Genomic DNA, 16,070 nt, shown 5'->3' with positions numbered 1-16,070 from the left:
CTAGAATTGGCACCCTGTCCAGGGTGGACCCCGCCTTGTGCCCGATGCTCCCTGGGATAGGCTCCAGGTTCCCCCGTGACCCTGAAAAGGATAAGCGGTATAGAAGTTGGATGGATGGATATAACTAGAACATATGGCTCAGGATTTATGCAATCTCTGCCAAGCCATCACACACTATGAATGCCTTTTATGTGTGACACACTAATGAGCTACAGGTTTGGTCTGCGTTCACAGAGCTATGTTCACTGAGACTTCAGGAGTCTCAGGATGCTTGAAGCCAAACCATATGGCTTCCTGTGTTGGGTCAACCCTCCCTGAGTCTGGGATGCCCCATGTGCGAGTCATCAATGAGCACATGGTCCATGATATCCGTGACCCACAAGTGATCCGCCAAACTGTACCGCTCTGAATCAACCAGATGTTCATGCTAGCACTTTTATTCCAGCAGGACCTGAACCATGAACGAGAAAGGGGTGGCTCAGCTTTATGCACCAGTCCCTGCACCATGGAAGCGATAGGTTTGTGATCAAAGATATGTGTGAGAGATTCTGAGATAATTTGGCAATTGTAAATACTAGGAATGTGGGATACTTTCCCAGCACTTTATAGCCAGATGTATCTTGTTGACAATGATAGTGATTCAGTGGTCCATGTGCAGTTTACTGAACTTCCTCCTAAGTTTGCTTGCTTTTCCTTGTTCAGTCATCTATTCTAGCTATTTTTTTATGCCTCACATGACCAGGGGAACAGTAGAGGGTGAAAGCTGAGGATATTCTTATAAAGAGAGGCCTGTCAAGGTATATTTAGACCTGGGCAATGAAGGATGCCTCTAGGAACCACAAGTACACAGGCAACATTAAGGAATCATTGACTAGGACTGTAGGACTTGAGTCTGTTCTTGGAATCTAGTTTGGTCTCAAGTTTGGACTTGGTGGCATTCGTACGTGGACGAAATATGGTCTTGGTCTCGACCAAGAGTTTAAAAAAAAAGTTTGTCTTTTCTTTTCACTTGCACAAAGTTTGATAAGAAGCAATTCCTTCTTCTAGAAAAAAGCATTGTCATTGTGAGATGCACAAATGAAGACAACTAGTTGAAAGTATAAGAAAGAGTTGGTCCAATGAGCCAAATACAACTAATTTATTAAGAATGGGTGTTGATATTGGAAAGAAAAACTTTTTTTTTTTACCAACATCAGGAACAAAAACTCCGCCATCCACAACAAAGAAGTAATCTTTTGGCACAACTGAACATTTCTTTCCTCCTTTGAGGTAAAGGCTTGGTCTAAAAAAATATATATATATATGTTAACGGTGTTCAGTCTCTATCTTGACTCGGCCTCATTTTCTCGGGTAGTCCTGATCTTGGATTTGTCTTGACTATGGCAAGTTACTCATAGTGACCAGAGATAGTAATATATGCTGTTCAGCTCCTTAACAAATGTGGATCAAATGGTATGTGCTGCAGAGAACCCTGGTGGAGACCTTGGGCCTTTGTGCTTGCTTAAGTATCACAGGCACTGGGTAATGGTACTTAACTATGAGAGAGATCAAAGGAAATAGACCAATAGATTTGATGTTGTCCAAATGGTATGTGCTGCATAGAGCTTGCTCTGTGGAGAAGTTGGCCCTTTGTGCTTGCTTAAGCACCGCTGGCACTGTTTAATGTTACTGTTTAATGGTATGCCGCTGTTGGGCCCTTGAGCAAGGCTCATGGCTGATCCTGCACTCTGACCCCAGCTTCCTAACAAGCTGGAATATGCGGGAAAAGAATTTCACTGTGCTGTAATGTATATGTGACAAAATAAAGGCTTCTTCTTCTTCTTCTTCTTCTTCTTTAATTGTAAGAGACATACAAGCATGTAGACCTTCCGCTTTCTTTTCTTTGGAGAAAATCCCTGAGGCAATCAGGGACGTGAATAAGCTCAGAACGTGTGCAGTGCATAGCAAGATTTTCCAGTCAGATTAACTGAGAGTGTTATTTGTATGGGTGGTGAGTTAATGAGGTTCAGGTATACTACATCTGTAACTATAGCAGCTGAACAAGATCCGACTGAGGTCTCTGGTTGACAGTCAGGGGGCATTCCACGAATTTTTCGCCTTGTACAAATAGAGTCCCTATGGACACTCTCTATGATTTTAGCCAACGCTTCTTAATAACCCCTTTCACTTGTGGATCATGGGTAGTTGAGTAGTCGTTCCACTATTCCCCCCACTATCATGCCCCTGTAGACAGGGGGTGGTCCCTGTGTGCCGGTGTGATTGCAGGTCTTCTTCTTTGTTACTGGTTGCTTTTGTTTGTTCATGGCTTTTAGTTGCCTGTGTGGGTTTCTTTTAGTGCTGTCAACGCATTCACTTCCACTTCACTGCACACACACACACACACACACAAACACACACACACACACAGAGACATATAAACACATGCTGAGACAGTGTGTCTCTGAGCCTATTCCTGTCCAAGTACCTGAATATCTTTATTTTTATTTTTATTTTTTTTACAGTTTTTGTACTGGTTTTGCACAATGGTTATGGCAGCAGTAGTTTTGGATTACTCTGACAGTGACACTCTCTCTCTCAGCAGGTCTTCTTGACAGGTTTAACGATTGTGTTGTAGAGTGATGTAACCCAAGCCAAAGTTCAGCTGATAATCTCGTGGTTACCTGGCACTGGAATGAGGAAAAAAGTTGCCAAAATCCATCCATATGACAAAGTCCCCCAATGTGAAAGAGACCCTGAGGCTACCGAAGAGAAGGGAGGGGAAAGAGGGAGGGAGGGAGGGAGGGAGGGAGGCGTGTGTTCAGAGAAGAGAGAGACAGAGAGCATAGCATGAAACGAGAGATTCTGAGTCTGCAAGAGAGAGAAAGTAAAGTAAGACAAGGCAGAAAAGAAAGGGAGGAAGTCTGATAAGCAGGCAGCGGAAATGTGTTTGTTGTTTGTTTAGGTCCAGCCAGTGTCTATCTATTCATCCAGAGACAAATGCTATGAGTGTGCTTGGGGAACAAAAACGTTATGTGTCCACTCTCAGGATCCAGCTGTCAGCACCCACATCTGGAAGAGTCTCACACAACACCACTACACAGAGGAAGGTCTGGGAAAGACCACCCAACTCTGGTAAGCTTGTGTTACTCTATATACTTCACTTGAGGTTAATATGTTGTGCTAATATGATATGCTTGTGCTTTTTGTTGTGTATCACGCCATTGAGAAACTTAATAGTAATAGCAAGGAATGAAACATTTTGGGGACGTGATGTTACAGGAAAATTATCAACGACTGAATGGTGTAATGCCGAAGTGGATTCTTTTCCAAGCACAGCATGTCCTGCAGTGTTTTATTCCTCTTATACTACAGTAATTTGCCAAATATGAAATGTTTTTATTAATTAAAGAACAACAACAACATTTTTTATATTATTATTTATTGTTACATTTAGGGCGCACAGTGGCTTAGGGGTTAGCACATTCGTCTCACACCTCCAGGGTCGGGGGTTCGATTCCCATTTCCCACCGTGGCCCTGTGTGTGCGGAGTTTGCATGTTCTCCCCGTGCTACGGGGGTTTCCTCCGGGTACTCTGGTTTCCTCCCCCAGTCCAAAAACATGCATGGTAGGATGATTGGCATGTCCAAAGTGTCCGTAGTGTATGAATGGGTGTGTGAGAGTGTATGTGAGTGTGCCCTGCGATGGATTGGCACCCTGTCCAGGGTGTACCCCACCTTGTGCCCATGCTCCTTGGGATAGGCTCCAGGTTCTCCGTGACCCTGAAAAGGATAAGCGGTATAGAAGATGGAGGGATGGATGTTACATTTAATGTTAATTTTAACGTGCATGAAACAAGGTAGTTCCTGTTATTAGTTATATTAGATCAGCTAGTCGTTCCGTCAACAAGGAAATTTTTCAATTTTTTTTTTCTATTTCTTTTAATTGTTATGTTACCAGGAAACTATAAAGTGTAAACCTCTCAGTCCCGAAAACTCTCCCACGTTGTAAAATGTGTCCTTACAGAAACCGTCACCATATCAACAATTCTACACTTGTCTTTGTTAAATTACATCTTTAATCTGTTTATTATTTGTCTTAGATTACTGTATGTCGAGCATCTACCATGCATATCCCCGATGATAGAAACGATAACATATTAGAACGAGCGCATTAATGTATACCTGCGATTTGAAGCTAGAACTATTGTCAGAGCTGTTGTTAAAGAAACCTTCTGACCAATCAGAATCAAGAATTCAACTTCAACTTGCTATAATGTGATATATCATTTAACATTGACATGCACTGTTGAAAGTGAAGGTACCTGCAAAGGTTCTTCTGAGCGATGCTAGAGAAGACAATTATGCTAAAGAAGCTTTTTATTGATGAACCTTTAGCCATTTATGTTGGTTCCACCATGAATTCCACCAATTCCATCTTTTCACCTTTTTGGGAAAGGATCTTTAAGGTAGAAAAGTAGTTATTTAGTTTAGTGTGGCAACAACAAAGTTGTTCTTCTATTGAATTGCTGTAAATTACTTTTTTCTTCTTTTTACTTTTATTTCTAAGTTTAAACCCAACTGTGCGCCTGTTTGTTTATATAGACGTTCATAGCATTCATCTTTGTTTTTTGTTTTTGTTTCTTTACTTTGGCTGTATACTGAAATATAACAAAGCGTATTGTTTAGGTATGTTAATGTTCATACAGGCTTCAGGTTGTTCAGGTCAGTGCAGGAAATCCTGGTACTGTTTTTGACTCAAAGCTTTCTTCCCTGCAGCTTCTACATGTGTAAAATGTTATTGCCGTGACTGAGTTACTGTAAATTTCAAAACTGGAATTTACACAATTTCCCCTGACATCGTTTGTACCTGAGACTTATTTGTTCTTAAGTTTGCTTCCTAACTTTTTACTGTGCAAATAGCATGGAGAAAACTGTTCAGACTTTCTGATGTGGTGTCTGACACTATATGAGACTATATGATATGGTATCAGAGTATATAAGACTATATGAAGTGGTATCTGAGTATATGAGACTATATGAAGTGGTATCTGACACTATATGAGACTATATGATGTGGTATCTGACACTATATGACTATATGATGTGGTATCTGACACTATATGAGACTATATGAAGTGGTGTCTGAGTATATGAGATTATATGAAGTGGTATCTGACACTATATAAGACTATATGAAGTGGTGTCTGACACTATATGAGACTATATGATGTGGTATCTGACTCTATATGAGACTATATGATGTGGTATCTGACACTATATGAGACTATATGATGTGGTATCTGACTCTATATGAGACTATATGAAGTGGTGTCTGAGTATATGAGACTATATGAAGTGGTATCTGACACTATATAAGACTATATGAAGTGATGTCTGACACTATATGAGACTATATGATGTGGTATCTGAGTATATGAGACTATATGAAGTGGTGTCTGACACTATATGAGACTATATGATGTGGTATCTGACACTATATGAGACTATATGAAGTGGTGTCTGACACTATATGAGACTATATGAAGTGGTGTCTGACACTATATGAGACTATATGATGTGGTATCTGACACTATATGAGACTATATGAAGTGGTGTCTGACACTATATGAGACTATATGATGTGGTATCTGACACTATATGAAACTATATGATGTGGTATCTGACACTATATGAGACTATATGAAGTGGTGTCTGACACTATATGAGACTATATGAAGTGGTATCTGACACTATATGAGACTATATGATGTGGTATCTGACACTATATGAAACTATATGATGTGGTATCTGACACTATATGAGACTATATGATGTGGTATCTGACACTATATGAGACTATATGATGTGGTATCTGACACTATATGAGACTATATGAAGTGGTGTCTGAGTATATGAGACTATATGAAGTGGTATCTGACACTATATGAGACTATATGATGTGGTATCTGACACTATATGAGACTATATGAAGTGGTATCTGAGTATATGAGACTATATGAAGTGGTATCTGACACTATATAAGACTATATGAAGTGGTGTCTGACACTATATGAGACTATATGATGTGGTATCTGAGTATATGAGACTATATGAAGTGGTATCTGACACTATATGAGACTATATGAAGTGGTGTCTGACACTATATGAGACTATATGATGTGGTATCTGAGTATATGAGACTATATGATGTGGTATCTGAGTATATGAGACTATATGATGTGGTATCTGACACTATATAAGACTATATGAAGTGGTATCTGACACTATATGAGACTATATGATGTGGTATCTGAGTATATGAGACTATATGATGTGGTATCTGACACTATATGAGACTATATGATGTGGTATCTGAGTATATGAGACTATATGAAATGGTGTCTGACACTATATGAGGCTATATGATGTGGTATCTGACTCTATATGAGACTATATGAAGTGGTATCTGACACTATATGAGACTATATGAAGTGGTATCTGAGTATATGAGACTATATGAAGTGGTATCTGACACTATATGAGACTATATGAAGTGGTATCTGACAATATGTGAGACTATATGATGTGGTATCTGACACTATATGAGACTATATGATGTGGTATCTGACACTATATGACTATATGAAGTGGTATCTGAGTGTATGAGACTATATGAAGTGGTATCTGAGTATATGAGACTATATGAAGTGGTATCTGACACTATATGAGACTATATGAAGTGGTATCTGACACTATATGAGACTATATGAAGTGGTGTCTGACACTATATGAGACTATGTGATGTGGTATCTGACACTATATGAGACTATATGAAGTGGTATCTGACACTATATGAGACTATATGAAGTGGTGTCTGACACTATATGAGACTATATGATGTGGTATCTGACACTATATGAGACTATATGAAGTGGTGTCTGACACTATATGAGACTATATGATGTGGTATCTGACACTATATGAAACTATATGATGTGGTATCTGACACTATATGAGACTATATGAAGTGGTATCTGACACTATATGAAACTATATGATGTGGTATCTGACACTATATGAGACTATATGATGTGGTATCTGACACTATATGAGACTATATGAAGTGGTGTCTGACACTATATGAGACTATATGATGTGGTATCTGACACTATATGAAACTATATGATGTGGTATCTGACACTATATGAGACTATATGATGTGGTATCTGACACTATATGAGACTATATGATGTGGTATCTGACACTATATGAGACTATATGAAGTGGTGTCTGAGTATATGAGACTATATGAAGTGGTATCTGACACTATATGAGACTATATGATGTGGTATCTGACACTATATGAGACTATATGAAGTGGTATCTGAGTATATGAGACTATATGAAGTGGTATCTGACACTATATAAGACTATATGAAGTGGTGTCTGACACTATATGAGACTATATGATGTGGTATCTGAGTATATGAGACTATATGAAGTGGTATCTGACACTATATGAGACTATATGATGTGGTATCTGAGTATATGAGACTATATGAAGTGGTGTCTGACACTATATGAGGCTATATGATGTGGTATCTGAGTATATGAGACTATATGATGTGGTATCTGACACTATATAAGACTATATGAAGCGGTATCTGACACTATATGAGACTATATGATGTGGTATCTGAGTATATGAGACTATATGATGTGGTATCTGACACTATATGAGACTATATGATGTGGTATCTGAGTATATGAGACTATATGAAGTGGTGTCTGACACTATATGAGGCTATATGATGTGGTATCTGACTCTATATGAGACTATATGAAGTGGTATCTGACACTATATGAGACTATATGAAGTGGTATCTGAGTATATGAGACTATATGAAGTGGTATCTGACACTATATGAGACTATATGAAGTGGTATCTAACAATATGTGAGACTATATGATGTGGTATCTGACACTATATGAGACTATATGATGTGGTATCTGACACTATATGACTATATGAAGTGGTATCTGAGTGTATGAGACTATATGAAGTGGTATCTGAGTATATGAGACTATATGAAGTGGTATCTGACACTATATGAGACTATATGAAGTGGTATCTGACACTATATGAGACTATATGAAGTGGTGTCTGACACTATATGAGACTATGTGATGTGGTATCTGACACTATATGAGACTATATGAAGTGGTATCTGACACTATATGAGACTATATGAAGTGGTGTCTGACACTATATGAGACTATATGATGTGGTATCTGACACTATATGAGACTATATGAAGTGGTGTCTGACACTATATGAGACTATATGAAGTGGTATCTGACACTATATGAGACTATATGAAGTGGTGTCTGACACTATATGAGACTATGTGATGTGGTATCTGACACTATATGAGACTATATGAAGTGGTATCTGACACTATATGAGACTATATGAAGTGGTGTCTGACACTATATGAGACTATATGATGTGGTATCTGACACTATATGAGACTATATGAAGTGGTGTCTGACACTATATGAGACTATATGATGTGGTGTCTGACACTATATGAGACTATATGAAGTGGTGTCTGACACTATATGAGACTATATGATGTGGTATCTGAGTATATGAGACTATATGAAGTGGTATCTGACACTATATGAGACTATATGAAGTGGTGTCTGACACTATATGAGACTATATGATGTGGTATCTGAGTATATGAGACTATATGATGTGGTATCTGACACTATATAAGACTATATGAAGTGGTATCTGACACTATATGAGACTATATGATGTGGTATCTGAGTATATGAGACTATATGATGTGGTATCTGACACTATATGAGACTATATGATGTGGTATCTGAGTATATGAGACTATATGAAGTGGTGTCTGACACTATATGAGGCTATATGATGTGGTGTCTGACACTATATGAGGCTATATGATGTGGTATCTGACTCTATATGAGACTATATGAAGTGGTATCTGACACTATATGAGACTATATGAAGTGGTATCTGAGTATATGAGACTATATGAAGTGGTATCTGACACTATATGAGACTATATGAAGTGGTATCTGACAATATGTGAGACTATATGATGTGGTATCTGACACTATATGAGACTATATGATGTGGTATCTGACACTATATGACTATATGAAGTGGTATCTGAGTGTATGAGACTATATGAAGTGGTATCTGAGTATATGAGACTATATGAAGTGGTATCTGACACTATATGAGACTATATGAAGTGGTATCTGACACTATATGAGACTATATGAAGTGGTGTCTGACACTATATGAGACTATGTGATGTGGTATCTGACACTATATGAGACTATATGAAGTGGTGTCTGACACTATATGAGACTATATGATGTGGTATCTGACACTATATGAGACTATATGAAGTGGTGTCTGACACTATATGAGACTATATGATGTGGTATCTGACACTATATGAGACTATATGAAGTGGTGTCTGACACTATATGAGACTATATGATGTGGTATCTGACACTATATGAAACTATATGATGTGGTATCTGACACTATATGAGACTATATGAAGTGGTGTCTGACACTATATGAGACTATATGAAGTGGTGTCTGACACTATATGAGACTATATGATGTGGTATCTGACACTATATGAAACTATATGATGTGGTATCTGACACTATATGAGACTATATGATGTGGTATCTGACACTATATGAGACTATATGATGTGGTATCTGACACTATATGAGACTATATGATGTGGTATCTGACACTATATGAGACTATATGAAGTGGTGTCTGAGTATATGAGACTATATGAAGTGGTATCTGACACTATATGAGACTATATGATGTGGTATCTGACACTATATGAGACTATATGAAGTGGTATCTGACACTATATAAGACTATATGAAGTGGTGTCTGACACTATATGAGACTATATGATGTGGTATCTGAGTATATGAGACTATATGAAGTGGTATCTGACACTATATGAGACTATATGAAGTGGTGTCTGACACTATATGAGACTATATGATGTGGTATCTGAGTATATGAGACTATATGATGTGGTATCTGAGTATATGAGACTATATGATGTGGTATCTGACACTATATAAGACTATATGAAGTGGTATCTGACACTATATGAGACTATATGATGTGGTATCTGAGTATATGAGACTATATGATGTGGTATCTGACACTATATGAGACTATATGATGTGGTATCTGAGTATATGAGACTATATGAAGTGGTGTCTGACACTATATGAGGCTATATGATGTGGTATCTGACTCTATATGAGACTATATGAAGTGGTATCTGACACTATATGAGACTATATGAAGTGGTATCTGAGTATATGAGACTATATGAAGTGGTATCTGACACTATATGAGACTATATGAAGTGGTATCTAACAATATGTGAGACTATATGATGTGGTATCTGACACTATATGAGACTATATGATGTGGTATCTGACACTATATGACTATATGAAGTGGTATCTGAGTGTATGAGACTATATGAAGTGGTATCTGAGTATATGAGACTATATGAAGTGGTATCTGACACTATATGAGACTATATGAAGTGGTATCTGACACTATATGAGACTATATGAAGTGGTGTCTGACACTATATGAGACTATATGATGTGGTATCTGACACTATATGAGACTATATGAAGTGGTGTCTGACACTATATGAGACTATATGATGTGGTATCTGACACTATATGAAACTATATGATGTGGTATCTGACACTATATGAGACTATATGAAGTGGTGTCTGACACTATATGAGACTATATGAAGTGGTATCTGACACTATATGAGACTATATGATGTGGTATCTGACACTATATGAAACTATATGATGTGGTATCTGACACTATATGAGACTATATGATGTGGTATCTGACACTATATGAGACTATATGATGTGGTATCTGACACTATATGAGACTATATGAAGTGGTGTCTGAGTATATGAGACTATATGAAGTGGTATCTGACACTATATGAGACTATATGATGTGGTATCTGACACTATATGAGACTATATGAAGTGGTATCTGAGTATATGAGACTATATGAAGTGGTATCTGACACTATATAAGACTATATGAAGTGGTGTCTGACACTATATGAGACTATATGATGTGGTATCTGAGTATATGAGACTATATGAAGTGGTATCTGACACTATATGAGACTATATGAAGTGGTGTCTGACACTATATGAGACTATATGATGTGGTATCTGAGTATATGAGACTATATGATGTGGTATCTGAGTATATGAGACTATATGATGTGGTATCTGACACTATATAAGACTATATGAAGTGGTATCTGACACTATATGAGACTATATGATGTGGTATCTGAGTATATGAGACTATATGATGTGGTATCTGACACTATATGAGACTATATGATGTGGTATCTGAGTATATGAGACTATATGAAATGGTGTCTGACACTATATGAGGCTATATGATGTGGTATCTGACTCTATATGAGACTATATGAAGTGGTATCTGACACTATATGAGACTATATGAAGTGGTATCTGAGTATATGAGACTATATGAAGTGGTATCTGACACTATATGAGACTATATGAAGTGGTATCTGACAATATGTGAGACTATATGATGTGGTATCTGACACTATATGAGACTATATGATGTGGTATCTGACACTATATGACTATATGAAGTGGTATCTGAGTGTATGAGACTATATGAAGTGGTATCTGAGTATATGAGACTATATGAAGTGGTATCTGACACTATATGAGACTATATGAAGTGGTATCTGACACTATATGAGACTATATGAAGTGGTGTCTGACACTATATGAGACTATGTGATGTGGTATCTGACACTATATGAGACTATATGAAGTGGTATCTGACACTATATGAGACTATATGAAGTGGTGTCTGACACTATATGAGACTATATGATGTGGTATCTGACACTATATGAGACTATATGAAGTGGTGTCTGACACTATATGAGACTATATGATGTGGTATCTGACACTATATGAAACTATATGATGTGGTATCTGACACTATATGAGACTATATGAAGTGGTATCTGACACTATATGAAACTATATGATGTGGTATCTGACACTATATGAGACTATATGATGTGGTATCTGACACTATATGAGACTATATGAAGTGGTGTCTGACACTATATGAGACTATATGATGTGGTATCTGACACTATATGAAACTATATGATGTGGTATCTGACACTATATGAGACTATATGATGTGGTATCTGACACTATATGAGACTATATGATGTGGTATCTGACACTATATGAGACTATATGAAGTGGTGTCTGAGTATATGAGACTATATGAAGTGGTATCTGACACTATATGAGACTATATGATGTGGTATCTGACACTATATGAGACTATATGAAGTGGTATCTGAGTATATGAGACTATATGAAGTGGTATCTGACACTATATAAGACTATATGAAGTGGTGTCTGACACTATATGAGACTATATGATGTGGTATCTGAGTATATGAGACTATATGAAGTGGTATCTGACACTATATGAGACTATATGATGTGGTATCTGAGTATATGAGACTATATGAAGTGGTGTCTGACACTATATGAGGCTATATGATGTGGTATCTGAGTATATGAGACTATATGATGTGGTATCTGACACTATATAAGACTATATGAAGCGGTATCTGACACTATATGAGACTATATGATGTGGTATCTGAGTATATGAGACTATATGATGTGGTATCTGACACTATATGAGACTATATGATGTGGTATCTGAGTATATGAGACTATATGAAGTGGTGTCTGACACTATATGAGGCTATATGATGTGGTATCTGACTCTATATGAGACTATATGAAGTGGTATCTGACACTATATGAGACTATATGAAGTGGTATCTGAGTATATGAGACTATATGAAGTGGTATCTGACACTATATGAGACTATATGAAGTGGTATCTAACAATATGTGAGACTATATGATGTGGTATCTGACACTATATGAGACTATATGATGTGGTATCTGACACTATATGACTATATGAAGTGGTATCTGAGTGTATGAGACTATATGAAGTGGTATCTGAGTATATGAGACTATATGAAGTGGTATCTGACACTATATGAGACTATATGAAGTGGTATCTGACACTATATGAGACTATATGAAGTGGTGTCTGACACTATATGAGACTATGTGATGTGGTATCTGACACTATATGAGACTATATGAAGTGGTATCTGACACTATATGAGACTATATGAAGTGGTGTCTGACACTATATGAGACTATATGATGTGGTATCTGACACTATATGAGACTATATGAAGTGGTGTCTGACACTATATGAGACTATATGATGTGGTGTCTGACACTATATGAGACTATATGAAGTGGTGTCTGACACTATATGAGACTATATGATGTGGTATCTGAGTATATGAGACTATATGAAGTGGTATCTGACACTATATGAGACTATATGAAGTGGTGTCTGACACTATATGAGACTATATGATGTGGTATCTGAGTATATGAGACTATATGATGTGGTATCTGAGTATATGAGACTATATGATGTGGTATCTGACACTATATAAGACTATATGAAGTGGTATCTGACACTATATGAGACTATATGATGTGGTATCTGAGTATATGAGACTATATGATGTGGTATCTGACACTATATGAGACTATATGATGTGGTATCTGAGTATATGAGACTATATGAAGTGGTGTCTGACACTATATGAGGCTATATGATGTGGTGTCTGACACTATATGAGGCTATATGATGTGGTATCTGACTCTATATGAGACTATATGAAGTGGTATCTGACACTATATGAGACTATATGAAGTGGTATCTGAGTATATGAGACTATATGAAGTGGTATCTGACACTATATGAGACTATATGAAGTGGTATCTGACAATATGTGAGACTATATGATGTGGTATCTGACACTATATGAGACTATATGATGTGGTATCTGACACTATATGACTATATGAAGTGGTATCTGAGTGTATGAGACTATATGAAGTGGTATCTGAGTATATGAGACTATATGAAGTGGTATCTGACACTATATGAGACTATATGAAGTGGTATCTGACACTATATGAGACTATATGAAGTGGTGTCTGACACTATATGAGACTATGTGATGTGGTATCTGACACTATATGAGACTATATGAAGTGGTGTCTGACACTATATGAGACTATATGATGTGGTATCTGACACTATATGAGACTATATGAAGTGGTGTCTGACACTATATGAGACTATATGATGTGGTATCTGACACTATATGAGACTATATGAAGTGGTGTCTGACACTATATGAGACTATATGATGTGGTATCTGACACTATATGAAACTATATGATGTGGTATCTGACACTATATGAGACTATATGAAGTGGTGTCTGACACTATATGAGACTATATGAAGTGGTGTCTGACACTATATGAGACTATATGATGTGGTATCTGACACTATATGAAACTATATGATGTGGTATCTGACACTATATGAGACTATATGATGTGGTATCTGACACTATATGAGACTATATGATGTGGTATCTGACACTATATGAGACTATATGAAGTGGTGTCTGAGTATATGAGACTATATGAAGTGGTATCTGACACTATATGAGACTATATGATGTGGTATCTGACACTATATGAGACTATATGAAGTGGTATCTGAGTATATGAGACTATATGAAGTGGTATCTGACACTATATAAGACTATATGAAGTGGTGTCTGACACTATATGAGACTATATGATGTGGTATCTGAGTATATGAGACTATATGAAGTGGTATCTGACACTATATGAGACTATATGAAGTGGTGTCTGACACTATATGAGACTATATGATGTGGTATCTGAGTATATGAGACTATATGATGTGGTATCTGAGTATATGAGACTATATGATGTGGTATCTGACACTATATGAGACTATATGAAGTGGTATCTGACACTATATGAGACTATATGATGTGGTATCTGAGTATATGAGACTATATGATGTGGTATCTGACACTATATGAGACTATATGATGTGGTATCTGAGTATATGAGACTATATGAAGTGGTGTCTGACACTATATGAGGCTATATGATGTGGTATCTGACTCTATATGAGACTATATGAAGTGGTATCTGACACTATATGAGACTATATGAAGTGGTATCTGAGTATATGAGACTATATGAAGTGGTATCTGACACTATATGAGACTATATGAAGTGGTATCTAACAATATGTGAGACTATATGATGTGGTATCTGACACTATATGAGACTATATGATGTGGTATCTGACACTATATGACTATATGAAGTGGTATCTGAGTGTATGAGACTATATGAAGTGGTATCTGAGTATATGAGACTATATGAAGTGGTATCTGACACTATATGAGACTATATGAAGTGGTATCTGACACTATATGAGACTATATGAAGTGGTGTCTGACACTATATGAGACTATGTGATGTGGTATCTGACACTATATGAGACTATATGAAGTGGTATCTGACACTATATGAGACTATATGAAGTGGTGTCTGACACTATATGAGACTATATGATGTGGTATCTGACACTATATGAGACTATATGAAGTGGTGTCTGACACTATATGAGACTATATGATGTGGTGTCTGACACTATATGAGACTATATGAAGTGGTGTCTGACACTATATGAGACTATATGATGTGGTATCTGAGTATATGAGACTATATGAAGTGGTATCTGACACTATATGAGACTATATGAAGTGGTGTCTGACACTATATGAGACTATATGATGTGGTATCTGAGTATATGAGACTATATGATGTGGTATCTGACACTATATAAGACTATATGAAGTGGTATCTGACACTATATGAGACTATATGATGTGGTATCTGAGTATATGAGACTATAT

General features: G+C 36.8%; 1 protein-coding gene across 1 annotated transcript in view; it reads left to right on the top strand.

Annotated features, from left to right (window-relative positions):
• The first annotated feature begins 2,787 nt into the window (after positions 1 to 2,787).
• Positions 2,788 to 16,070, top strand: part of mylk5 (myosin, light chain kinase 5) — a 61,784-nt gene continuing 48,501 nt past the window's right edge. Inside the window, exon 1 of the mRNA XM_053617110.1 lies at positions 2,788 to 3,111. Coding sequence (XP_053473085.1) covers positions 2,982 to 3,111 — 130 coding nt within the window. The 5' untranslated portion in view covers positions 2,788 to 2,981. The remainder of the gene's footprint in view (positions 3,112 to 16,070) is intronic.

The sequence above is a fragment of the Ictalurus furcatus genome, chromosome 2 (genome assembly GCF_023375685.1).
Source record: "Ictalurus furcatus strain D&B chromosome 2, Billie_1.0, whole genome shotgun sequence".
Taxonomy (NCBI): domain Eukaryota; kingdom Metazoa; phylum Chordata; class Actinopteri; order Siluriformes; family Ictaluridae; genus Ictalurus; species Ictalurus furcatus.
Note: the sequence above shows the minus strand (reverse complement) of the source record. Positions and strands in the feature narration are given on the sequence as shown.